The sequence below is a fragment of the Megascapheus bottae genome, chromosome 6 (genome assembly GCF_031878675.1).
Source record: "Megascapheus bottae isolate mThoBot1 chromosome 6, mThoBot2.hap1, whole genome shotgun sequence".
NCBI classification, from domain to species: domain Eukaryota; kingdom Metazoa; phylum Chordata; class Mammalia; order Rodentia; family Geomyidae; genus Megascapheus; species Megascapheus bottae.
The window spans coordinates 65,323,998-65,351,422 of record NC_143514.1 but is presented as its reverse complement, the minus strand read 5'-3'; the positions used below and the strand labels follow the sequence as shown (position 1 = coordinate 65,351,422).

The 27,425-nt window shown below is 41.8% G+C and overlaps 1 protein-coding gene across 1 annotated transcript in view; it reads right to left on the bottom strand.

Annotated features, from left to right (window-relative positions):
- Ptp4a2 (protein tyrosine phosphatase 4A2) overlaps window positions 1-25,825 on the bottom strand; it is a 29,365-nt gene extending 3,540 nt beyond the window's left edge. The window contains exons 1-6 of the mRNA XM_090335369.1: window positions 25,474-25,825; window positions 8,094-8,325; window positions 7,581-7,936; window positions 6,256-6,348; window positions 3,296-3,426; window positions 891-965 (exon numbers count right to left, since the gene is read on the bottom strand). Coding sequence (XP_090191495.1) covers window positions 891-965; window positions 3,296-3,426; window positions 6,256-6,348; window positions 7,581-7,676 — 395 coding nt within the window. The 5' untranslated portion in view covers window positions 7,677-7,936; window positions 8,094-8,325; window positions 25,474-25,825. The remainder of the gene's footprint in view (window positions 1-890; window positions 966-3,295; window positions 3,427-6,255; window positions 6,349-7,580; window positions 7,937-8,093; window positions 8,326-25,473) is intronic.
- Between the last annotated feature and the right edge of the window lie 1,600 nt (window positions 25,826-27,425).

Sequence of the window (27,425 nt, the reverse complement as noted above, 5' to 3'; positions counted from 1 at the left end):
AGACATGAGTCTTTGGCACCTGGCTTCTGTCAGCTTTTTCTCTTTTTTTGGTGGCCAGACCTGGAGCTTGAACTCATGGCCCGGGCACTGTCCTTGGACACGTTTTGCTCAAGGCTAGCACCCCGAAACGTGAGCCACAGCACTACTTCTGGCTTTTTCTGAGTATGTGGTACCAAGGAATCGAACTCAGGGCTTTGTCCATGCTAGGTGAGCACTCTTACCACTAGGGTATGCAGCCAGCCTATTGTTTTTGTTCTTTAAAAAAAAAAAAAAAAAATTAAAGGGGCCAGGAGTTTGGCCTAGTGGTAGGGTGCTCGCCTAGCATGCACAAAGACTCGGGTTCGATTCCTCGGTACCACATACATAGCAAAAAGCCAGAAGTGGTGCTGTGGCTCAAGTGGTAGAGCCCTAGCCTTGAGAAAATCCAGGGACAGTGCTCAGGCCCTGAGCCCAAGCCCAGGACTGGCAAAAAAAAAAAAAAATTAAAGTGTTCAAAGGATAAGAGCAAGACAATAACTTCTAAATATTTGTGCCTAAACAAGATCTCAGGGAATTCAACTGTTTCTCTGTAAATTTTTTGTCTTTTAGACATATAATGCTGCATCTAGAGGCATTTTGGAATTTACTAAAAGGGGAAATACATCATGAGATGTAGTCTAACCAAGATGTCTAGGTAATCAAACCATAAACTGGAAATATTCTACAATGTCCAAATTTGACACCTAAATTTTAAAAAATTACCATCTGCCCTATTTTTTAAAAAATATCTTCAGTATTTTTAAGGCCCATGATAGTAATAATTCCATACTACAAATGGCACATTTTCCTTAATTCCTTCCTCCTGCTTGATCTTGTTCTATGTGTTTTTGAATAGAAAACTTCATACTCACTGTCTTATAAACTGAACCGCATCTTCATACTTCATTCCACATTCAATCAAAGCAAGTGCAACCAGCACAGGTGCCCTAAAGAAAGAAAGTCATTTGTAAATATCCAGGAAACTTTGGAATTTAACTGTGTGTACGCACATGCACGCATGCAACATGAGTATGTGGCACACTGGTCCTAGGACTTGAATTCAGAGCCTGGGCGTTATCCTTAAGCTTTTCTTGCTCAAGGTTAAACATCCTACCACTTTAGTCATAGCTTTACTTCTGGCTTTCTTGGTAGTTAAATGGAGATAAGAGTCTCACCAACTCTTCTGCCCAGGCTAGCTTTGAACTACTGTCCTCAGATCTCAGCAGCCTGAGTAGTTAGAATTACAGGTGTGAGTCACCTGTAAGCGCCTGAAAGGATTTTGTTTTCTTTAATCTTGGATTGCATATTAGCAAAACAAAGTCTGAGCTTTTATTCCTCCATATATATTTATACAGAGACATTTTCTTTTCTTTCTTTTTTTTTTTTTTGGTGCTACTAGGGATTGAATTCAGGTATTCTACTATTGACCAGCCCCTGGTCATTTTTAAGGTAAGGTCTTGATGCATAACTGAGCCACCTTAGGCTGCACTTCTCCATTTACACTCCCAGTTGCTGGGAATGACAAAGGCACACCACTTGGCCCAGGTGGTTGGTTGAGATGGAGGTCTTGCAAACTTTTACATCAAGGCTTGCCTTGAACTTCAAGCCCCAGTCTCCATATCCCAAATAACTAGAATTACAGGCTTGAGTCACCATGACTGGCTTGATATTTTCTTATACAATAGAAGCATCTGCTATTATCTATTTTTGGTAAAGCTTTAAAGTCTAAACTTATAATAAGAGATACAGTGTGAAGGTAGCCTAGTCTATTGAGTCTTATTTAAAAAAAAAAAAAAAAAAAAAAAGCCCAGCTGGACATGATGGCTCATGCCTGTAATCCTAGCTACTCAGGATCCTGAGATCTGAGGATAAAGGTTCAAAGCTAGCCTGGGCACAAAAGACTTGAGACTCTTATCTCCAATTAACCTCTAGAAAATGGGAATTGGAGACTGACTGAACGGTAGTGTGGTAGCTTTGAGCTGAAGAACTCAGAAGCAGCACCCACGCCAAGTTCAGCCCACCAAAAAATTAAAAAATTACATTTTTTAAAAAAGCTCAACTAAATAGGAAAAGTACACTATTCTCCAGTATCATTAAATTTTCATAAATTTTAATTCATTAAATTTTAATATTTCCTTACCAAATACTAATAAGACAATATATTTTTAACAAAAATCCTTTCGTTGAGCTAATTATGCCAAAGAGTAATGACCACTGGTCATTATTTCTCTATTTCCTAATAGCCTAATGAAGAAGCTCTGTGCCAGTAGTACATGCCTGTAATCCTAGCTACTAAGAAGGCTGAAATCTAGAGGATCAACACAGTTTGAAGGCAGCCTGGGCAGAAAAGTCCACAAGAGTCCATCTCCAAAATAAACAAAAAGAAAAAAAAAGCTGGAGGCAAGGCCCAAGTGGTAGAGCAACAGAGCATTCAAGCAAGTTGAGAAAGCACAAAGCCTTGAATGTGAACCCCAATATAGCCAAAAAAAAAAAAAATCTAACAAAAGAAATACTTTCTGTTGTGTTGTTTTTCTTTTTTAGGGAAGGGAAGAATATACTTGGTTGAAGCCAGGTCTCAGAAGATACTCATCCCTCTTATCACCAACAAGGGCAATGTGCCTTAACAGTGCTGAAAGCTTGTCAAATTGGTTATTATGTAGCTCCCATGATGTAAATGGTGTTTTAAAAAGCTAATTATATAGAAACATCAATTTGGACTACCTAATGGAAACAGATACGAGAAATACAACTGCCCCAAGTAAACTTTTAACACTGTCTTTAGCCTTCAGGGTTAGTCTGGAACTTCTGACATATAAAGAAACTGTACTACACTACAAACATCTAGGCAGGGCTAACTGCCTAAGTCATGATCACCTTCAGGCAATGGCAGCTGGTATTAAATGTTCTGAGACGAAGTGTGCATCATAAATTGACATAAACTGGCATTTAATCTACTACTGATGAAAGTATTGCAACACGATTCCAAGCAATACTCAGAGGAAAAGGTTTTAAAATCAACATCAACTATCACTGTCTATACATCTTGGGAGACCTTAAGGTTCAACCATCTGCTCTCTACCTATTAATTCCCTATTCTTCTCAATCCAAAATTAATTGTGCAGATTTCTCACTAGTAGCTAAAATGTTCTCAATTTTGTTAAACCACTTCAATGACCTAAACCTTAGATTACTTAAAATGGAAAAACAAACAAACAACTAAGTGCAAAATGGCATCAGAATCTATACAACCAGATGAAATACAAAACGCTGTTGTTACCTTCCCAATCCTGCAACACAATGCACTGCAACACAGCAACCTGGCTCTTCACGAAATTTGGTTTTTAACAGGTTCAGCCAATCATCTACTATCTGATTAGGGGGTGGAGCTCCATCGTCAAATGGCCAATCCTGAAATGAAATCGACTTTTACATTAAATTGGCATTTTCTCTGGGACTAATCTAATGCAGAAGAGTTGCAAAGAGTAGACAGGGCAGACCTAATACAGTAACCTAGTTTGTGTGTGTGCACTTGAATTCAAGGCCTGGGTGCTGTTCCTTAGCTTTTTGCTCAAGGGTGACACTCTACCACTTGAGCCACAGCTCCACTTATATCTTTATCTACTCTTAACACCATTCTGATCATTGCTGAAAAATTATCCCAGATCAAAATTTCAATTTGCCAAATAGAATCTTCTCTATAAAATGCTATCGGTATAATGAATATCTAAATTTATCTTGCAAAGATCTCATGCCAGGCGTGAGATCCTGTAGTCCTAGCTACTGAGGAGGCTGAGATCTGAGGATCAAGGTTCGAAGACAGCCCAGGCACAAAAGGACCTGAGACTCATCTCCAATTAACCTCTAGAAAACAGGAAGTGGGGGTTGGCTCAAGAGTATGGCGGTAGCCTAGAGCTGAAGAACTCAGAGACAGTGCCTGGGCCGAGGCTGAGTTCAAGCCACATGGCCCACCAAAAAAAAAAAAAAAAAAAAAATCTCATTATCTGGGAAGAGGTGGGGAAAGGGAGGGTAAAGGGGAAAAACCATGAGAAGGGTATCAACGTGCAAGAAAGTAATGCACCCACTACCTGACAAATGTAACTGTAGGATTGACATTTAAACACACACACACACACAAAATTGTGCCTAAATTACAGATAACCATGTTTAACATGGATGGTGCTATATATGTTCATGAGCAAATGGAAACCACTTTCTCAAGTATTCCTTCTTTTTTGTTTTGTACCAGTACTGGGACTTGAACTCAAGAGCACGTGCACTGTCCCTGAGATTTTTTGCGTAAGGATAACATTCTACCACTTGAGTCCAGGAACACTTCTAGTTTTCTGTTAGTTAACTGGAGATAAGAGTCTAATAAAGACTAGGAGTTTGGCCTAGTGGTAGAGTGCTTGCTTAGCATACAGGAAGCCCTGGGTTTGATTGTACAATTTCTTTTCTTTTCTTTTTTTTTAAACAACTGGAGTGATGTATAGAGGAGCAAACATACAATTTCTTAAAAAAAAAAAAAAAGGCCGGGAGTTTGGCCTAGTGGTTAAAGTGCTTGCCTAGCATGCACGAAGACCCGGGTTCGATTCCTCGGTACCACATACATAGAAAAAAAAAAAGCCAGAAGTGGTGCTGAGGCTCAAGTGGTAGAGCTCTAGCCTTGAGAAAGTCCAAGGACAGTGCTCAGGCCCTGAGCTCAAGCCCAGGACTGGCAAAAAAAAAAAAAAAGAAAAAAAAAGAAAGAAAGAAAAGAAAAAAATGATTCATTTAGGCTAGGTACTGGTAGCTCATGCCTGTAATCTTGAGCTACTTAAAAGGCTGAGATCAAAGAATCATGGTTCAAAGGTAACCCAAGCAGGAAAGTCAGTCAGACTCTTATCTCTGGAAGTAGAGCTGTGAATTAAAGTGGTAGATGCGCCAGGAGTTTGGCCTAGTGGTAGAGCACTTGCCTAGTATGCACAAAGCCCAGGGTCCAATTCCTTAGTAACATATACATAGAAAAAGCCGAAGTGATGCTGTGGTTCAAGTGGTTGAGAATTAGCCTTGAGAAAGTCCAAGGACAGTGTTCAGGCCCTGAGTTCAAGCCCCAGGACTGACACAAAAAGAATAGATATAAAAGATCATTTCATTAAATGCTCATAAAAGCTATTCCTGTGATTTAGATAACCATTTAGGGAAATTTAACAAATTCAAGTCGCCTATTTTCTCTAAGAAAATAGCAATATTTAGGTACCAAAAAAGAATTTCATTTGAGATAATAATCACTATGTTCAAACTGAACTAGAAATCTTATTCCACAAAAGCATCTCAGAAACCTAACAAAATGTTGGAATACTATCCTTCTGAAGCCAGATGCCTTTCCCTCTACTTATCTTCTCCCACATTTTTGTTCTGTACAATTATCCACAAAATATTAAGTAACCAACTTGCTACTTGCACAGTGGCAGATGACATGTAAAGTAAGAATGTCTGATATTACCCATGCACCAGTGGCCATACCTGTAATCCCATCTACTAAAAGGCTGAGATCTGAGAATCAAGGTTTGAAGCCAGCCCAAGCAGATAAATCTGAGACCCTTATTTTCAATTAACCAAGAAAAAGTTAGAAGTGGAGGTGTGGTTCAAATGGCAGTGTACTGGCCTTGAGCAAAAAAGCTGAGAATTCAAGGCTGACTTCAAATGTCTGTACCAACCTCCTAAAAATAGTAACTACTTTGTTATATTCAAATTAGTAGCCTAAAAACAAAAGTATTGAGGCTGGGATCGTGGCCTAGTGGTAGAGTACTTGCCCAACATGCACGAAGCCCTTGGTTCGATTCCTCAGTACCATGTACACAAAAAGCTGGAAGTGGTGCTGTGGCTCAAGTTGTAGAGCACGAGCCTTGAGCAAAAAGTGTCTAAGGTTGAATGGAAGCCCCAGGACTGGCAGAAAGAAAAAAAGAAAGAAGGGAGCAAGGGAGGGGGGGAGGGAGATGAATTTCCTACATACAAAATGCAAACTTCCATTTTCTTGAAATGTGTATCCTAAAATTTGCTTTTAGTCGAAAACACTGAATTTATAGACTTGCACACAAATGAGCAAAAATGTCAACTTATTGATCCAAAGAAATTTTTTTTAATCTGCTATACATACTGCACTATAAGCTTAAATGTAACAAGTACTAAGTGTCAAAGTTCTATAAATATCTATGTTTAAAAGTATAACTTCTTTGTAACAGAACATTACACACTCACTAGAACGTGGATTCCTTCTTTTTCAACTGGAGCTTTATCATATGTAGCATCACAAACTCGAACCAAAGTTGTCACTCCATACTTCTTAAGTTCCTGTAAAGAAAAACAATTATAAAGGGAATTTGCTTTTAGAATCTGCAACCAAAGCTTTAGAAATATATTACTGTAAACTGAAATGATTAAATCCACTTTAGCAAGGTAGGGCTAATTTCATTGCTCTCTGGAAGTATAAAGGTATCTTTCTTAGACAAAGGTCAAAATAATTCACATTGCAGTAACATATACAACAGACTTATACACTCACAGTGGGAGACAAATGACTCATTTTTCCAAAGGCAACTGAGATGCAGCTCTGCTTCTGGCTTTTTCAGACAGTTAACTGGAGAGGAGTATCACAGACTTTCTTGCCCAAGCTGGCTTTGAACCACATTCCTCAGAACTCTTGAGTAGTTAAGATTATAGGCCTGAGCCACAAAATTATGTGCCAGTCTTTGAACTCAGGGCCTAGGCACTGCCCCAAAGCTTTTTTACTCAAGGCTAGCACTCTCCCACTTGAGCCAGAGCTCCAATCCAAGATCTCCTTGTTAACTGTCTCATAGATTCTCTTGCCAGGGCTGGTTTTGAACTGTGAGAAATCTCAAACCTCCTGAGTAGTTAGGTTTACAAGAATGAGCTAATGGTGTTCAGCCACAAAATCTTTTAAAAATCACACTTTGATCTAGAAATTCTATTTCTAAGAATGAATAGAAAGATAATGATTAAAGACGTATCTGGAGATTTAGATAGTGACATATTCAGCTCAGACTATTTAAATGGGTGAAGAGGCACAAGTTATATTATTTAATGTTCCAAAAATGAAGGAGCAATTAAAAGTAAAATGTTAACTCCAGTGTATAATGTGATGGCTAATAAAATAATACTAAGGAGGTTGGAGGAAGTTAAAAAAAATAGCATGAGCCTATAGCCACATGCGTTTACAAACACATATATGTAAAAAAAAATCTAAAATCAGTTGTTTCTAAATTGATTTACTTTGCTTTTCTGTATCTTCTGTAACTGACAAAAGAAAGAAAAGAAAGAAAAAGGCAGAAGGAAGGAAGAGAAGGAGAGAGAAAGAAAATAAGAAAGAGCAACAGAGAAAGGCTAAAATGACAAACTTTATGGCATTCCAAAATTCCATGGCTTTTTTAAATCCACTGTAACTAATCAAACCAGTACTGATAGGATAAATAATCCATATTTCAATTCAGTTACAGGAACTTTTAAATGCTGTTAATTTTTATCTATAAATTAACCCAAAATACCAGAGTCTACTACAATCTTACCTCTGTGAACTTGTTGAGAGTAGCATTGGTAGGGTTGTGAGTTATCAGAAATCGCATATTCTCATAGGAAATCTCCACAGGGGCTGGACGGTTCATTATGGCAAATAAAAAAGTGAGCGTGCTTGTGTGAGTGTGAAGGGGAAAAAATGAAAAAAAAAATCAATAAATCTTGAAATGTTTCACAGCAGAAAACATTAAAAAGACCACTAAAATGCCTATTATTGACCAGTATTTTCTCTATTCAACTTCTTTATTCCTTATGAAGCTTCTCTCTTCAAGATAGGCAGAAGTGTTTAGAATCCACTTGAATCCAAATTCAACTTGGGCCTCAATGTCTGCAGATAAGATACCTCCGACTCCAAAAAAAAAAAAAAAAAAAAAATCAAAAAACAAAACAAAAAAACAAAACAAAAAAAACAATCCAACTACATACAAAACTTAAGCAGCCTTTACTACATTTAGGCACTAGTGAGACAAGTTTAAAAGTGTAGGTTGTTTTCCACTTTAGCTTACTTGATAATTAATTTTACTGGAGTCATTAAAAGAAGTATGCTTTCAATTAAAACGAAAAGCCAACTATTTCTGAGGCCAGTCTTGTTGTCCAGATTCTTCAAGGCAATGTTAATTATGGCACATAGAACCTCCAAGCTCACTTGTCAGCAAAAACGCTGTGCTGAGCCTGGCAGAAATCTGCCCTCACACTCAGAATCGCCATAAATGTGCAACGTATATTCCAACGAAAAACCTGGAGAAGGAAAGAATAAATAAAATGAAGTAAGATTTATAATAGCAAACATGAAGCCTTAAGTAATTATCTTGAGCAAATAAGCTCTAGGATAACACCCAGGCCCAGAGTTCATTTAAAACAATCATTTTAAAAATATAGAAGGCCCTCTATTTTCTCTTTTTTTTTTTTTTTTTGCCAGTCCTGGGCTTGAGCTCAGGGCCTGAGCACTGTCCTTGGACTTTCTCAAGGCTAGAGCTCTACCACTTGAGCCTCAGCACCACTTCCGGCTTTTTTCTATGTATGTGGTACCGAGGAATCGAACCCGGGTCTTCATGCATGCTAGGCAAGCACTTTAACCACTAGGCCAAACTCCCGGCCCTCTATTTTCTCTTTTAACTTAATTCTGCTTGTACCACCAAACATAGTCACTTTAGGAAAACATTTTATAGAGCATTCATTCCTTACCCAAGGAATTTGCGAACTAAAAGAAATGTAGAGGTGAACTATCTTGCTTTATTTTGGATGGTCCTGAATTCAAACCCAGTATCACCAAAAAATAAATAAATAAAAAGACAGATATAAGATGCTCAAGGATCAAAGAAGCTAAAATAGTTTAATTAAGATCACCCTACTAACTGTAAATCAAAACAAGAATCCTGGTTTCCTAATTCCCTAGGTATTTGTCCTTCAATTTTGGGAATAGTCCCCCAAAAGTGAAATTTTTCTTCAAATATTTGCTTTAACAATCATCTGCATCTACAACCTTATACATAGGGGAAGAATAGAACTTTTCATGCAGTGCAGAGCAGAACACAAGGAAATGCTAACCTGTTTGAATCCCTTTGATTCAATAATGCTATCACAACTAATGTGTGTCAGCTGAGTAAAAGAACTGAAAGACTCACATTGTAGTATCAGCCAGGCTTAAAAGGATACAGTTCTCGAATTAAGTTTTCTACCTACTTTCCAGTGTTTATCTGCTCTACAAACAGAACAAGCTTTAGCCCATCTTATTTCTCCCATCTTACTTTGAAAGAATCATTTCCAGGGATAAGGATAACTCATTATTAGGTTTTTCAATTCCTAGTACTGAGAGTTCCAACAAAGAAATTTCTGCCAAAGGAAATATGTTCTATCAAAGTTAACATACATGCTGAGAGCTCCTGTAATCCTGGGTAGCTCCAACTAACCAATTAACCAAAAAGCTGGAAGTGGAAACACACAAGTAGAGCTGAGGCTCAATGGTAGAACACTAGCCTTTAAGCACAAAAGCTCAAGGCCAGCACCCCAGATCCTGAGTAGTTCAAGCTCCAGAACTGGCATGCACATGCACACGTACAAATGCGCACGCGCGCACATACACATGCACACAATTAACAAGATAAAACATAATAAAAGCAAATTTGTTACTTCTCTCCCACAACAGCAAACTGCATAGCAACAGGAACAATTTTTATACCTGTCAGTTCAGCAAAATAACAATAAGTCTAATGACACATTTAAGACTACAAAACAGGACCAGGAGTTTGGCCTAGTGGTAAGAGTGCTTGCCATGCACTAAGACCTGGATTTGATTCTTTGGTATCACATACAAAGAAAAAGCCAGAAGTAGTACTGTGGCTCAAGAGGTAGCTCTAACCTTGAGAAAGCCCAAGGACAGTGCTCAGGACCCGAGTTCAAGCCCCAGAATAGGCAAAAGAAAAATAAAAAAAAAAAAAAAGAAAGAAAAAAGACTGCAAGACAGTAGTCTATATGTATATAAAAAGCATAACATATCACAGTTGGAAAAGTACAACCCTCTATTTTGGCATAAATTCTATCTGTACACTATGAAGAAAAAAAAAGTTCTTCTAAAGTTTTCTTTCTGAATTAATTCTGCTCGCTTAAATACTGGGCTGGAGATGCAACTCAAAAGAGTACATTCTTAAAAAAAGAAAAAGACTGTTTTAATGTATCAGATGCTGTTATGTTATACCTGACAAACTACAGCAGTCACATTTCTAGTAATGCACGCCAAATATTCTCATCTTTGGAGTCTATCTTCTAAAATGTTTAACTGAATATTAAACTTATGATTTTTTTATTTCCTAGGCAGTTTTTCAATTCATAGCAAAGGATATAACTTCACTAAAGGATCAGAAGGGATGGTCTGTAACAAAAACATTTGTTGGATTATTTATTTATTTACAGAGTCTCACTATGTGGCCCAGACTGACCTCAAACCCTTGATTTTCCTTTCATTGTCTCTTGAGTGATGGGATCACAGACATGTCCTGTCATACTTGAAAAATTAAGGAAAAGGTGGACTGGATACCTGCCTGGTTCAATTGATACAGCCCTTGTTCATCCTTCTAATGTTTTATTTTGCTTTGTTTTGAGGTCCTGGGGACTAAACTCAGGGCCTGAGCTCCGTCCTTGGGCTTTCTTCAAGGCTAGTGCTCTACCACTTGAGCCACAACACCATTTCCCGCTTTTCTATGTATGTGGTACAGAGGAATCAAACCCAGGTCTTCATTCATGCTAGGCAAGCACTCTACCACTGGGCCAAACTCCCGGCTCTCTTCCTTCTAATGGTGCATTTACCAAGCGAGTATTTTATCTAGCTTCCTGAACATGTAAATTATTAATGTTCCCCTTCCTCTACTTACTATAGTCAAAGGTGTATTTTTTTAAGGTATCCATTAAATTATATACTAATGAAAATCCAACACAGCCGTAAATTAGCTAAAAAGAGCAACATTCTTTTGGAGATTTTTTTTTTTGAAGGGGTAGAGGTTAGTCTTGGGCTTGAGCTCAGGGCCTGAGCACCAACCTTGGCCTTCCTTAAGTTCTGCTAGAAACTTACCACTTGAGCTACAGCCCCACTTGGCTTTTTCTATATATGTGGTACTGAGGAATCGAATCCAAGTCTTCATACATGCTAAGCAAGCACTCTACTATTAGGCCAAACTCCCAGCCCTTGGAGATTTTTTTTTTGGGGGGGGGGGGGTCGTACTTAAGTTTTGAACTCAGGGCTTTGCCCTTGCTAGGCAGGCACTCTACCAATGGAACCACACCTCCAGCCTTTTCTTTTTCTGCCTTCATTATTTTTTCAAATAGTCTCTCACTTTTTGTCTTAGACCATATGGACTATGATCCTAACTATGCTTCCCAACATAACTGGAATGATAGTTACATGCCGCCTCATCCAGCTTTTTCTTTTTCTTTTCTTTCTTTCTTTCTTTTTTTTTTTTTTTTTTTGGCCAGTCCTGGGCTTGAGCTCAGGGCCTGAGCAATGTCCTTGGACATTCTCAAGGCTAGAGCTCTACCACTTGAGCCTCAGCACCGCTTCTGGCTTTTTTCTATGTGTGTGGTACTGAGGAATCAAACCCAGGTCTTTGTGCATGCTAGGCAAGCATTCTACCACTAGGCCAAACTCCCAGCCCCACACCCAGCTTCTTATCAGTTGAAATGAAGCCTCAGCTGCCTTTTCTCTCCAGGTTAGCCTTGAACCAATCTCAGACCTTTGAGTTAAGGTTACAGAAGTGAGCCACTGCACTTAACTTTTATACTCATTCCCTTGATTAGTTCCACTTTTGCATTTCCTCGTTTAAGGAGGGAACTTGAGAATCAAGTTCCAGTTCAGAAATCAATAAGTTCTATAAAAAGAAATTATGACCTTGATGGTAAGCAAATGACTTCAGACATTTCAGGTATCTGAAGATACACAGGCCTAGTTCTCAGAAAGGAATGGAAAACAACCAACAATCACACAACGGCTTTAAACAACTATAGAACTGTAATTTGTTGTCTTTTTTACTAAAGTTGTATGGGTCCCTATACCCACCCAACTGAAGAGTGTTTTTCAAGTTTGTGCAGTACTCTGTTAATTACCAGTTGTCCTTTTGTAACCACTTCTACAAATAACTGCAAAACAAATGTAGTACCACAATAAATGTTGTGGTATTTTCATACCACACATGGAAATATTTACTTTTCAATATTGTATACTACTTTTCCTCTAAAGGTAACAATTCTCTGATAAATCTCATCTTTAAAAATGTCCTTTTTAAGGCAGGCGCAGTGGCTCACACTTGTAATCCTAGCTACTCAGGAGGCTGAGATCTGAGGATCAAGGTTCAAAGCCAGCCCGGGCAAAAAAAGACCTGAGATTCTTATCTCCAATTTACCTCTAGAAATAGGTTTGGATCAAGGGTAGGTTGGTAGCCTTGAGCTGAAGAGCTCAGGGACAGCGCCCAGGCTGAGTTCCAGCCCCATGACCCACCAAAAAAAAAAAAAGTCATTTTTGGGGCCGGGAGTTTGGCCTAGTGGTAGAGTATTTGCTTAGCATGCACAAAGACCCAGTTTGATTCTTTGGTACCATATAAAACTGGGAAGTGGTGCTGTGGCTCAAATGGTAGAGCTCTAGCCTTGTGAAAGGACAGTGCTCAGACACTGAGCTCAAGCCCAGAACTGGCCCAAAAAAAGAAAACAGCCATTTTTCCTTTCATAAATAAAATTTAAATACAATTAGCAATTAAATCAGGGAGCAGTGGGGAGGGAAATGGGGACAAAAACATGAGAAGGGGTAGCAATGATTGTTAAGGAATGTACCTTCTATCTAGCGAATATAATGTAAACCTTCTAGTAATTACAACAAAAAAGAGAATAAAAAAATTAAATCAGTTAACATTAAAAACCACACTAGTAAAATCCTAACATTGAACATTAATTGTTTTCAGTTAATCTTCTTAGTAACATTAAATGGCTCTACTAAATTGACTCCACTCACTCATACTTTCATTTCCAGACAAAAGTATCATGGCTACCTTCTATCTTATGTTTAGATTTTAGTCAATAAGCATTTTAAGGCGTGTGCGTGCGTGCATGTGTACACCAGTCCTGGGGCTTGAACTTGGGGCCTGAGCAACATCCCTGAGCTTTTTGCTCAAGGATACCACTTGAGCCACAGCACCACTTTGTGCCTTTTCTGCTTATGTGGTCCTGAGGAAGTAAACCCAGGGCTTTGTGCATACTAGGCAAACACTACACTAAGCCCACATTCCCTGCCTTAAAGTCTCTTGATTATATAGTTAAACACACTCTTTTCTCCTTCAACTGTGACAATGTTCCCATAAATTAAGTCCTAACATTTGTTTTGTTTCTTTCATCCTTCTTTCCTTAAAATGCAAATGACTTATTCCTGGAAAACATTTTAAATTTTAATCATTCTAATCCTGTTTCCAACATGATTGCACATACATTAACCTAAGATTTACTTTTGAGTCCATTATTTCATTAATAAAGAAAAGAAATATATTTTAAGCTGGATGGAGTGGCTCACAGCTATAATGCTAGCTACTCAGGAGGCCAAGATCTGAAGATCAAAGTTCAAAGCCAAGCTGGGAAGGAAAGTCTGTGACTCATATCTCCAATAAACATCAAACAACCTAGAAGTGGGGCCAGGAGTTTGGCCTAGCGGCAGAATGCTGGCATAGCATGCACAAAGACCTGGGTTCGATTCCTCAGTACCATATACATAGAAAAAAAAGCCAGAAATGGTGCTGAGGCTAAGACCAAAGACAGTGCTCAGGCCCTGAGCTCAAGCCTAGGACTGACAAAAAAAAAAAAAAAAAGAGCGTAACAGCTGCAAGCTCCCTGAGGTTGCAAAACAGATACTTGGAAAGGATTATTTGAATCACCTTTCAAAACACCCTATAGTTCAGGAGCAGAATGCAAAGCAAAAACTTTCAGGCTATTGTTAGCATTATTTAAAACATACCATGTTCCAGAACTTACAGCTGATGTATGAAGCCAGCTTAACAGTCTCATTTCCCATTTAGCAAAATAGAACAAAATAAATATATTTTGTACAATATTATTCCTGATAAGGGAAAGGGAAGCTTTCTACATACAGGATATAGAATAAACATACAAGATAAAGAATAAAAGATGCCTTATCAACATAAATTCGTTTGAGGCTTAGAAATTTTTTGCTGTTAGGGTATTTTTGGTTTGACCTTCCCCTAAAACTGGGTAAATTAAACTTCACTCCCTCTCACTCTCCCCTCTCTCTAGCTTTAGTTTTGTTGTTGATAGGGTCTTGAGTCTGTTTTACCTAGGGCTGGACTACCACACCAGAAAGTTGGTTGGTATGTCCTCAAATTTCAATCTCAAACTCTGTCCAAGCTGGCTTCAAATTTCAATCTTTCTGATCTCTTATCTCTTTGAAATACCTAGGGGATTATATTTATGAGCCACTGTATCTAGCCATAAACTTGCTTTTTATAAATCACAAATACTTTACAGTCACTGTGTAAGCTGATAGTGACCTTTTAAATATTGTCTACCTACTAATCATCCACTAATGATAGTACAATGTTCATTTTCACAAAACACAATAACATACACAATCTTTTATAGTGGTATGACTAAAGTAAGTGTTGCATATTGCGTAAGAATGTGAGGAACGGGGTTGGGAATATGGCTTAGTGGTAGAGTATTTGCCTACCATGCATGAAGCCCTGGGTTGATTCCTCAATATCACATAAACAAAAAAGGCCAGAAGTAGTGCTGTGGCTCAAGTGGTAGAATGTTAACCTTGAACAAAAATGAAGCTCAGGGACAGTGCCTAGGCCCCGGCAAAAAAAAAAAAAAAAAAAAAATGGGCGGACGCTGAACGCAGCCCCGGCTCAGGCTGCAGCGCGCCACCTCCTCTCCGCATCGCAGGTCGTGACAATGTTGCGGCGGCCGTGACAATGTTGCTGACAATGTTGCGGGGCTGGTAACTGGGCTCGGGCCGGTAACTGCGCTCGGGCCGGGCCGCCGAGTCTCAAGTTTAAACTTACACGAATCGCTCTCTGGAGGAGGAGGAGGGGACCCGCCGCGCGATTGACAAGCCATTCCTATAAGCATCCTCCCTCAACCCCCACCCCCACGACCAGATTCGGGTGGCTCCTCCTCGCGGAGCTGAAATCCGAGAAGAAATCCTTAGATCTCTTTTCTTAAAAAAAAAAGAAAGAGAAAGAAAAGAAAAATCTAGAAACCATTGGTATTTAGCTTTGCTGTTTCCTATTTGCAAGATGAAGAAGTTTTTCGACTCTCGACGAGAACAGGGTGGCTCTGGCCTGGGCTCGGGCTCCAGCGGAGGAGGGGGCAGCACCTCGGGCCTGGGCAGTGGCTACATGGGAAGGGTCTTTGGCATCGGGCGACAGCAGGTCACTGTGGACAGGTGTTGGCCGAAGATAACCCTAGCCAAAAACTAGTAATGGCCTTGTGATCAGCTGTGAAAGAAGATTGACTTCATGTGAACCATATGGACTTATTATTTCAGAACTGATTCTTTTCTTTAAAACAAACAAGCAAACAAGCAATAACAAACCCTGAAACTCAACACCAAAAGGCATCTAAAAACAGCAGAATTTGCTTTTGAGAATCAGAGACCGCCTTGTGGTAGAATTTCTTTGATTTATTCTGTTGAGGGGTCCATAGCACGATTTTTTTTTTTAAATAAAAAATTCTCCCTCTTTAAAAAATAAAAAAAGTAAGGTTATAGAAATTAGAAGGAATAGCAAATGACACTGGTAGTATCATTTGAAAAAGATTTATCTTTGGCAAGAAAACTTGGGAGATCTTGACAAGGCTGGAAAGTGAGTAAATACTGTCAAATTAACAGAGCTTGGTCTGATCTGAGCAGCTCCATAATTAAAGACAACAAAAACACCCTCTCAACTTAAAGAATCCTATTTTATAACTGAGTTACTTTTCCCAGTAAACAGACGACATTATCTTAACTTCTGCTGAACAACTCCAAATGAACCCATCTCATTAAAAAAAAGTATATAGCCTAGGGGCTGGGAGTTTAGCCTAGTGGTAAGTGCTTGACTAGCATGCATGAAGACCTAGGTTCAATTCCTCGGTATCACATATGCATACAAAAAGCCAGAAATGGTGTTGTGGCTCAAGTGGTAGAGATCTAGCCTTGAGAAAGCCCAAGGACAGTGCTCAGGCCCTGAATTCAAGCCACAGGACTGGCAAAAAAAAAAAAAAAGTATATAGTCTAGCTGGGTATAGTGTATATAGTGTATAGGCCTGGAATCTCAGTTCTCAAGGTATCAGGAACCCAATGTGGACTACAGAGCAAGACAATGTCTCATAAAACCAAATGCAAGTGCTAGGGATGTAGCTCAGTGATACGATGCTAACCTAATATGAACAGTGCTCTGTGTTTGATTCCTAGTACCAGAAGAAAGAAAATGTTAACAGAAGTCTAAAATTGACATTTGAATTAATTACTTTTCACCCTGAAAGATCTATATTTGCTTTTTTTTTTTTTAAGTGCCACTATTACAGCTTGAACTCAGCCCAGGTGATGTCCCTGAGCTTTTTTGCTCAAAGCTAGCATTTAACCCTGGAACGTCACTTCTGATTTTTTTGATGGTTAATTGGAAATAGTCTCAGACTTTTCTGCCCCGGCTGGTTTCAAACCACAATCCTCAGATTTCAGCCTCCTGAGTATCTAGGATTTTAGGTATGAGCCACCAGAGTCTGGCTATATTTGCACAATTTAAACGAATCACCAAGAGGAAATTTTTTGTAACTACACAGGCAGAATGAAAGAATACGGTCACAAGAATCTATTGTTATTCTGTCACATCCTTCTCAATTTGCTGACAAATCCTATTAATGACTCATATCCTTCTGTCCCTCATGATAGGCTTTCACAAGTAGAAAACACTTTTTTTGGGGGGGGAGGGGTGGGTCATGGGGCTTGAAATCAGCCTGGGCACTGTCCCTGAGCTCTTCAGCTCAAGGCTACTGTACTACCCCTGGGCCTAGGCACTGGCCCTGAGCTCTACAGCTCAAGGCTACCCCTCTACCCTTGAGCCAAGCCCCACTTCCGGTTTTCTAGAGGTTAATTGGAGGTAAGAGTCTCAGGTCCTTTGAACCCTGGCTAGCTTTGAACCTAGATCCTCAGATCTCAGCCTCCTGAGCAGCTAGGATTACAGGCGTGAGTCACAGAGTCAGGCTAAACATAACATTTTTTGTACTACTAGAAACAGTAAAATTTAAATATGTATAGAAGTTCACTTTACAAATGCGGTGATAACGCAACCTAGTTAATGTTTCCTGCAAAGCACTGGAAAAAGTAAATTTAGGGCTGGAGGAGTGACTCAAATGGTAGAGCACAGGCAGTTAGCAAGCAAGCCAAGCAAGATGATGAGTTATTGACCTGGTACACATACAAATGCTTCAATGACAAACAGAAAAAAGCAAACCTGGTTATGATTTTGAATTTTTGTCAAATAATACATTTGTTAAGCGCTAACATTCTGACCACTGCAGAAATAAAAATACAAAGTAATTTATCTGATCTGCTAAAACAAATATATCATATCTGTGTTTTATGCCAAAAGAACTAACATCTTCTGAGAAAAATGAAATTCACCCCAAAAATACTATGAAAGGAATGAAAATACACCACTTCTCTAAAGGTAAAAGACTGTTGTAATGTTCAAAGTATTTTTTTCAAATTAGGACCAACCAAGCAAAGAGTCATAGGGAAGAAAAAAAAAAGTGCCCAAGGACAGTGCCCAGGCCTGAGTTCAAGCCCCAGGACTGGCAGAAAAAAAAAAAATTCTCTACACTAGTGGCGTACTGGTGGCTCATGCCTGTAATCCTAGCTACTCAGGAGGCTGAGATCTGAGGGTCCTGGTTCAAAGTCAGGCCCAGGCATGCAAAGTCCTTGAGACTCTTATCTCCAGTTAACCACCAGAAAACCAGAAGTGGTGCTGTGGCTCAAGTGGCAGAGCTCAGGGGCAGTGACCAGACCCAGATTTCAAGCCCTACAACCACCACCAACAACAACAAAAAAAGAAAGCCAGCATAGTAGAGTATAAATTTAGATACAAATGGCAAAATTTAGTCTATAGATCATTTGATCTGGAGTAGATACTATGGTAATAGAACCTACGGTAAGAGAAACCAGTGCATACAATTTTAAAAAAAAATGTAAGCCAGGTGTAGTGGCTCACGCCTATAATCCTAACTGCTCAGGAGGCTGAGATCTGAGGATCAAAGTTCATAGCCAGCCCAGACACTAAACAATGTGAAACTCTTATCTCCAATTAATCACTAGAAAATAGAAAATGGGGCTGTGGCTCAAAGGATAGGGTGGTAGCCTTGAGCTGAAGAACTCAAGGACAGAGTTCAAGCCCTATGACCCACCCCCCCCCAAAAAAAATGTACTTCAAGTCACAAATACATATATATATATACATACACACACACACACACATATATATATATATAAAATCACCAACCAAGCCCTGGTGGCTCATACCAGTAATCCTAGCTACTTGGGAGACAAAAATCTAAGGGTATTGGTTGGTTTGAACCCAGCCTAGGCAGAATACCTAAGACTCTTATCACCAATTAACCAGCCAAAAAAAAAGAGAGACAGAGACAAAGGGGGGAGGGGAGCAGGCTGTGCTGGCTACTGCACAGCTCAGATGGAGCACAATCCATGAACAGAAAAAGACAAGAGCATAAGGCCCTAATCTCAAGCATACAAAGAGAGAGGTAATGAGTATGCAAACTCAATCATTTTTTAGGAAAGATTTTGGTGTCCTATAAATCTATACTAATTGAATAAATGCAGAGAAAAGTTGATCATTTTCTCACCTGAGTCAACTTTGCTATGGGAACTTTGCTACATGAAAGTGGACTGAGGGGCTTAGTCTGGCTACTTTCATGAAGGTACTAGGGCATGGGTTTCTGGTTCACTGTTAACTCTACAACTCCAAGGAGCAAAAGTTTTACATACAACACCCACTTTAGATCTATACCAAGTAATTCCAAGTAAGGCATCAAGTCCCAAGAAACTGTACAGGAATCCAGTTGAAGTAGAAAATGTGGTTCAATAGGCACCAATGGCTCATGCCTATAATCCTAAACTTATTTAGAAAACTGAAATCTGAAGATTGTGGTTCAAAGCCAGTCACCACACGAAAAGTCTCTGAGACTTTTTAATTAACCAGTATAAACAACAACAACAACAAAAAAATCAAGAAGTAGAGCTGTGGCTCAAGTGGAAGAGCACCAGTCTTGCTTGAGTGAAAAGGTGAAGGAACAGCCCAAGCCCTGAATTCAAGGCCTAGTATGGATTCAAAAACGTATTAGTTGGGAGCCAGTGGCTCACCTTTGTAAACTACTCATTAAGCCTGAGATTTGAGGATTGAGGTCTTTTGTCCTCCAGCCCAGGCAGTAAGGTCTATGACACTCTCATCTCCAATTAACCACCAGAAAACCAGAAGTGGAACTGTGGCTCAAAGTGATAGAGCACTAGCTTAAGCAAGAGTTCAGAGACAGCACACTCAGGGCCTTGGTTCAAGCCTGAAAAGCATCAAAATTTAATTGAGTAATCAATGTCAATATTAATGCATTAATATTAAATATAATTGCTCTCATGATTTATAATAACATTTGTAACTACATCTTGTGATTTTTATCTATAAATATGTTGTATGTGCTATAATATAATGTATAATGTATATTATACAGATATTACACCTATTATGTAGATACTATGTGTAATAATATATATTTAATAAATTAAGTACTTGCTATAAAAAAATTAACTGAAAGGACAACTGAATAGATAAGACAGATATAGAGCTACAAGCTGCAACTACCACTTAAACCAAGCACTCAAACAAAACCATCCTGATTCATTATGAGTTTCACATTCATGCCCAGGTCAGCCTGGAAGGAGATGATTCTATTTATGTTTCCCAGGCACAGTCAAGCAGCTTTTTTTTTTTTTTTTTTTTGCCAGTCCTGGGCTTGATCTCAGGGCCTGAACACTGTCTGTGGACTTTCTCAAAGCTAGAGCTCTACCACTTGAGCCACAGCATCACTTCCAACTTTTTTCTATGTATGTGGTACTGAGGAATCGAACCCAGATGTATGCTAGGCAAGCACTCTACCACTAGGCCAAACTCCCCACCCAGCAGCTTTTTTTAATTGGGGGAGAATGGGGGACTTGAACCATAAGTTATGTGCTAGTAAGCCTGGAACCATGATCTTCTCAATTTCCATCTGTAAAGTAGTTAGGATTATAGACATAAGCCATTACACCCAACTTACCAGACACTTAATAATCGTACCTAGTTTACCATACGTAAGAATTCTGGAGCTGGAAATATATAAAAGACTTCTAATACTTCAGATTAACAGACTCAAATGGCCAGTTGCAAAGTATAATTGGTAGTGGGGCCAGGAGTTTGGCCTAGTGTAGAGTGCTTGCCTAGCAAGCACGAAGACCCGGGTTCAATTCCTTGGTACCACATATACAGAAAAAAACAGAAGTTGTGCTGTGGCTCAAGTGGTAGAACTCTAGCCTTGAGAAAGCAAAGGACAGTGCTCAAGCCTGAGCTCAAGCCCCAGGATTGGCAAAAAAAAAATAGAGATAGATAGATAGATAGATAGATAGATAAAAAAAAATATACAATGTCATGTACTTACTGGTATCCTCTAACTTTGATTCCAAAACTTGACCATTTTCCTTATGTGTAAGGTTAAAGATTACTTTAGGATTGCATTTTAAATGTGATCACTCATTATCTGGCACAAAGAAGAGAATGTGAAACCTGAAGTTCTGAAGATTGATGTTGGACTTCACAAGTATCCCCAGACCTCCAGATCTCACCAAATCTCTGCTATTACCATACTCAATAAACTTACTCTAACAAAACTATGTATCCTGACTTCCAGTTACTCAAAAATTTAACAGATCGCCAAACTAAAAAATTCCCCAAAATATTAAAGATCTATTCAACAAGTTGTATTACCGACAGAACATCATCTAGGAGGAAATGGGGAAATTGCTTAGATTTTATTCCTACTGAAATTTCGTTCTTCCAGGAACAATAGTCAAAAGTGATATACAGATCCTCTAAAAGCTTCACTGGTTACCAACATGACATTTCAAAAGAACAAGCACAAGCTCTACAAACTAAATTCCTACTGAATCTCAACTTTGTACCTCAAAATTATAGTGCTCTGTGATTATTATATTAGAAATTGCTACCATTAAAAGACAAAGGGAAAAAGTTATCTCAAGAAAAGGGCTGAGGGCCGGGAGAATGGCCTACTGGTAGAATGCTTGCCTAGCATGCACCAAGGCCTGGGTTCAATTCCTTCATACCACATACACAGAAAAAGCCAGAAGTGGCACTTTGGCTCAAGTGGCAGAACACTGGCCTAGAGAAAGCCCAAGAAAGCCCAGGGAGAGTGCCCAGGCCCTGAGTTCAAATCCCAGGAATGACAAAAAAAAGTGAAGTCAGAAAAGGGCTTTCGAAATATAGCTCAATGGTAGAGAGAGCATGACTCAAGGCTATGAGTTCAATTCAAAGCACCATAAGGAAGTGTGTGGGGGGAGGGGGAGTTACTAAGTCTTCAACTCAGGGGCCTCAAATTCTTGACTGGACTTTTTACTCAAATCTGGCACTCTACTACTTGAGTCACAGCTCCACTTCTGGCCTTTTGGAAGTAAAATGGAAGTAAGCCTCAGGCTTTCCTGCCCAGGATAGCTTCCAATTGGTGTGATCCTCAGATCTCAGCTTCCTGAGTCAGTAGGATTACAGGTGCCACTAGCATTCAAATCATAAAGAAAACTTTTTTTTTGGAGGGGGAAGGGGTTGGTCACGGGACTTGAACTCAAGGCCTGGGCATTACCCCTGAGCTCTTCAGCTCAAGGCTAGTGCTCTACCACTTTGAGCAACAGCACCACTTCTGATTTTCTGGTGGTTAGTTGGAGATAGTCTCACAGAATTAAGTGCTCAAGTTGGCCATCTTCAGCATCCTGAGTAGCTAGGATTGATTACAGGTATGAGCTACTGGCATCCAGCTTAAAACTTTTTTTCCCAGTCCTGGGACTTGAACTCAGGGCCTGAGCGCTATCCTTGGGCTTGCTTCTCAAGGCTAGAGCTCTACCACTTGAACCACAGCACCACTTCCGACTTTTTTCTTTGTATGTGGTATCAAGGAATGGAACCCCAGTCTTCATGCATGCTAGGTAAGCACTCTTACACCTTTAGGTCAAACTCCGAGCCCCAATTTTTTTTTTTTTTAAGAAAACTTTTTTTGAGGCCGGGAATTTGGCCTACTGGTAGTCTAATTGGAGTCTCATGAACTTTCCTGCCCAGGCTGGCTTTGAATTGCAATCCTCAGATCTCAGCCTCTTGAGTAGATAGGATTACAGGCTTGACCACCAGCACCCAGCCTTGTTCACATTTTTATAAAACCTTCAGACTTTAAAAAATAAAAAACTACATACCAAGGCATACAAACATTTACTCTTCCCTAACACCACCAAAGATCAGTGATGTTGTAAATGGCTTCTGCCTATAAACTTGGGTTCATTCAAATTAAATATTACTTTTCTGACTCATGAGGGAGTGGTCTGGCTTTTACTGTTTTGAGTCAGAAAATACCCACTTCCACAGTTCTACATTGTTTTTTCATTTGTAAAGGTGTTCTAAAACAACTACCCTTTTCTAGCTACTAAATTTAATGATTCTCAAGTATTATTTAAAAAATCTGTAATCCTAACTACTCAGGAGTCTGAGATCTGAGGATAGATGTTCAAAGCTAGCCTAGGCAAGTAAGTCCATGGGACCTATACCTCCACTTAAGTACCAAAAAGCCAGAAAAGGAGCTATGACTCAAAGTGGTAGAATCCTCGCCTTGAGTACAAAAGCTCAAGGACAGCACCCAGACCCTAAATTCAAACCCCAGGACCAGCACAAAATAAAAAGAAAAGTTTAAGAGATAAGAATGTTTTGGGTCTGGAGTTCAACTTACAATAATAGACAAACTGCTTTCACATGTATATTCTTACATGTTCTTCAAGATCTTCTGATTTCAACAACCCATCCGTCCAAACTGAGACACTTTCATGAAGTTGCAACTTCCAGCTGACTCAGCTCTAGAAACTTTCTTTATACGACTCCCCCCAAAAAACAAAAAGACATAAAAAGTACTGCATTTCTTTAATCTGACTTCCCTCTCCCAGACATATCCCAGGTGCCTCATAAAAACTGTCTCAAAGCCCACACCCTGAGGCCCCAACAGTTTCAAAGCATAATCTCCTCCCACATTAAAGCCCCAAAGAACCTCAAGTCAGCATCTCCCAAATCATCCTTACCCCATACTCTTTAGTCTCCATTATTTCCAAACACTTATCTGCGTAGCTTCTGAGAAATCTCAATCAACCTATTGGAAAGGGTGGCATGGTTTGGTGGGGACTGTAGGGTCAGATAGACCTCAAGGTTTAATCAAATTCTTATTATCTAAATGACGTAAAACAAGTTCCTTAACCTCAAAATGTGCCAAATAAATGCAAACAAGGATATGTCATCTTTATTATGGCTGTGATAAATTACTAAAAAAACCAAAATACTAATTATTCTCTCCCTTCACTAAATATATTACTTTGTGTTGAGTGTGTGTGTGTGTGTATGTGTGTCCTGGGGCTTGAACTTGGGGCCTGGGCACTGTCCTGAGCTGCTTTTTACTCAAGGCTAACACTCTACCACTTGAGCCACAGCACCACTTCCAGCCTTTTCTGTTTATGTGGTACTGAGGAATTGAACCCAGGGCTTAATGCATGCTAAGTAAGCATTCCACCACTAAGCTACATTCCCGGCCTTTATTAGCAAAGAATGCTGGTGACTGAGAAAAAAGAACACTCTAAGGAAAATATAATTCCAGACTTCTAATCATGTATCAACAATTTTATTTTGCCTGTGGTTATAGTCTGCCCACAATCAGAAGAACCACTTATTCCTAACTTCTTCGAGATTATCTTTTAAAACTACAAATAAAATCCCTACCAAGGTATTCTTCAACAGGCATTCAGATTTCTATAGCACCAGATGGAAAAAGTCCATGACTCTGACTAGCCCATTCAACAGGAAACTTTGAAAATGTCAGTATCAGAACCCTGGCAACTTCTCATCAATACAATGCCGCCAAGTGATTCTGTAGCCCTGATAATGTGCCCTTCCTTATCTTTACTTTCCTTTTGCAAAGGTAACAAAACATAACTCGGTTCACTTCCTGTCTGAAAATACTTAGTAATACTGCGCATTAGAACAAGCACCACGCATTCATCCAGCAGCGATAGGTTAGTGTCTCCAAACTCACAAGCAACTCACAACTCGATTATCCACAGGGGAATTAGAATTAGTCACTTTTTATGGTATTCCGTGACAAATTCCAGAAAATAAACTAGCCCGGTAGGTGGTTTCTTTTTTTTTTTTTTCTCTTCCTTAAACGTTATTATTTAACTATAATTTCTTAGGAGACTTCCCCCAAAGAGTAAGAAAGAACTACATCCAGTGATACTTCCACTTGTCTAATAGTAAAATGTCTTTTACCTCAAACAATTAGCAGTGCTTTACAAAAGAGACGATGCAACTTAAATTCTGTACGTGCGAGAAAAGTAAGGCTGTGGGCAAGAGTCAAACTTGTGCGTTATCTCTGAGTTCTCAGACTGAAAATTCGAAGCAACTACGTCCTGGAAATCGATGTCAACTTTATGGAACCAGAGGGTCGGAGGGAATTACAGAAAAAAGAAAACAGATGCCACACACACATTCTTCCGAGGCGGGGGTGGGACTCTGCCGGGTCACCCACTGGTGTCGGGGCAAGGTGACTACAGCTTTCTTCTCCTTTTTAACTTGATCGCCGGCGGCCAAGGACAAACGTGTTCCAGGGTCAGGAAACTCCCTCCCCCAAGACAACAAGGCTCACTTCCAACACAAAGAGCCAGGCCGGGGCCTCCAGGACGCCTCTCTCGAGCTGGACCCCATCCGTGCGCGGCTCACCTCCCCCGCGCCCCGCGCCGTCCCCCAGGCCCGCAGCCGGCCCCAGGCTCTCCCCACGCGCACCGCGCGCGGACTTCCCCCCCACCCCGCGCACACGCGACCCCATGGGCTCACCGACCTCGCGCTGCCCGCTGCCCGCCACGCTCCCCACCCCCCCGGCCCGGCCCGACTGGGCCCTCCTTCCGGGGACGTGTCTCGGGCCTGCTCTAATGGCAGCGGCGCCTCCCGCCCCCCCCACCCCCGGCCTCGAGGCCCGGGCCGCCGCGCGGGGGCCGCCCGGGAGGGACGCACTCACGCTGGCGAGCTGGGGACTGGGCATTGAAGTCCAGCGGTGGCGGGAGCGAGGAGGCGCCTCTCTCCTCAGTCACCTCGGCGGCGGCGGCGGCGGCGGTAGCGGTGGTGGTGGCGGCGGCGGCGACGACTCCCCCCCAGCCTCGGCGCGCGACACCCGGCCCGGCCCGGCGGCGGCGAGGACGGCGGCGCGTGTCCACGAGTCCGTCTTGCTGCTGCTGCTGCCCCTGCTGCTGCGTCTCCTGCTGCGGTCGCCGCTGCCGCCGCTGCCCTGTGGCGTCGCCCCGCGCCGTGCCCCGCCGCCGCTGCCGCTCCAGCCGCTCCGGACGACGACGGTTACTCCCCGGCCGATCGCGCCGCCACCACCGCTGCGCGCGCAGCCGGAACCAGCTCCCGCCGCCGCCCCTCAGGGGGCGCTGCGGGGCGCGGCGCGCCGCCGTCCGCCCGCCCTCGGCGCCGCTGACTGGCTGCCGACCGCTCGCGGAGCGCTCGGCCCCGCCCACCTGCCCCGCGGGCGCTGACCCACTGCCCTCGGCGCCTCCCCCGCTCCTCCTCGTGGTTCGCTCCGCGCCGCACTCCGGGCGACGGAAGGCGCGCCCATGTGACCGGAGGGGGGGGAGGAGGAGGCGGGAACGGGGGAGGCTTGGGGGGTCGCCCGCCTCCGCTGCGCCCCGCCCATCCGCACCTGGGCTGGGGCGCCGGGCCCGCGGCCACCGAGTTGACCCCCAAGGTCGCCGTGCTTCATCCCGCTGCGGGGTTGGGCGGCCCGATCCGGACCGTACGGTGTGGCGGCCGAGGCCTGGGCCTGGCGGGCTCCAGCTCCGAGGTGGGAGCCCGGGCAGCTGAGGTCTTGGCTGCCCTTGCAGGAAGCCCCGGGCGGCGTGCGTGTCTTCGGGGAGGATGTGGCTGCGCCGCGGCCCTACCCCCAGCTCCGTCCCGAGCCAGACCTCGGCGCTCCTCCAGCACGAGTCCCCACCTCGGGCTCCGCGCGTGGAATTCGCAAACCGATTTTCTCAACTCTCTTCAACTAGTAAACGCAAACAATAGCCACCTACTTCATGGGCCTTTTCTCACCTAGCAGTAATGTATAAAGTAGGGGGGGATTAGCCAGATTACAAGAAGAGGCTGGCAGCCAGGCGCCGGGGGCTCCGGCCCGTAATCCTAGCAGCTCTGGAGGCTGAGATCTGAGGATCCAGGTCCAAAGCCACCCCACGCAGAAAAAAAGTCCTCCAGGCTCTGATGGCCAGTTAACCAGCCACGCCAAAAAGCCGGAAGTGGAGCTCTGCCTCAAGTGGTGGGGCGCGCTAGTGTCATGAAAAAGGGACAGCACCCACACCAGACCGTGAGTTCAAGCCCAGGACCAGCTCCCACGCGGAAAGGAAGGGAGGCTGTTACAAGATTTCCAATCTAACACCCCCCCACCACCTTTAAAAGGGCTGATTATTGTAGATTCTCTCCAGTGGAAAGGGCTTTATCTTTTGATTGGAAAGCTGGTCAGAAATTCCTTGCCAGATCATGTGTCCTGAGTTTTGGTTTGGAAAATGTGGTCAACCAGTGAGTTGGGAAACTGGTTTGGGTGTCTGCCAGATGGCAGCCACTAAAGGCCATCAGGCTGGTTTGGGAGGAAAGGGAGGAGGCGTCCCCCAAGGGTGCTGGAGGCATGGGGGAATATCAGTGCTCCCTAATCACCTCGGGAAAGTTTTACCTGCCCTGAACTGGCTCCTAACTAGAAGGAAATGAGAGGCCTCCTTTCTTCTGCCTTTCTCCCATGACACCACCACACACCTTTCATCCTGCCCCGTGGGGAAAAGCAGTCAGCAGTCAGCCTTAGCTCTTCACCACAAGGTAGGCCCGGGGCATCAGGGGAATCGCTCCTGACCAGAAATATTCTATCATAGCTGAACGCTGTAAGGAAAAAGGTCTTATGACTCAGCCGGCTTTGAGCCACAGCACTGA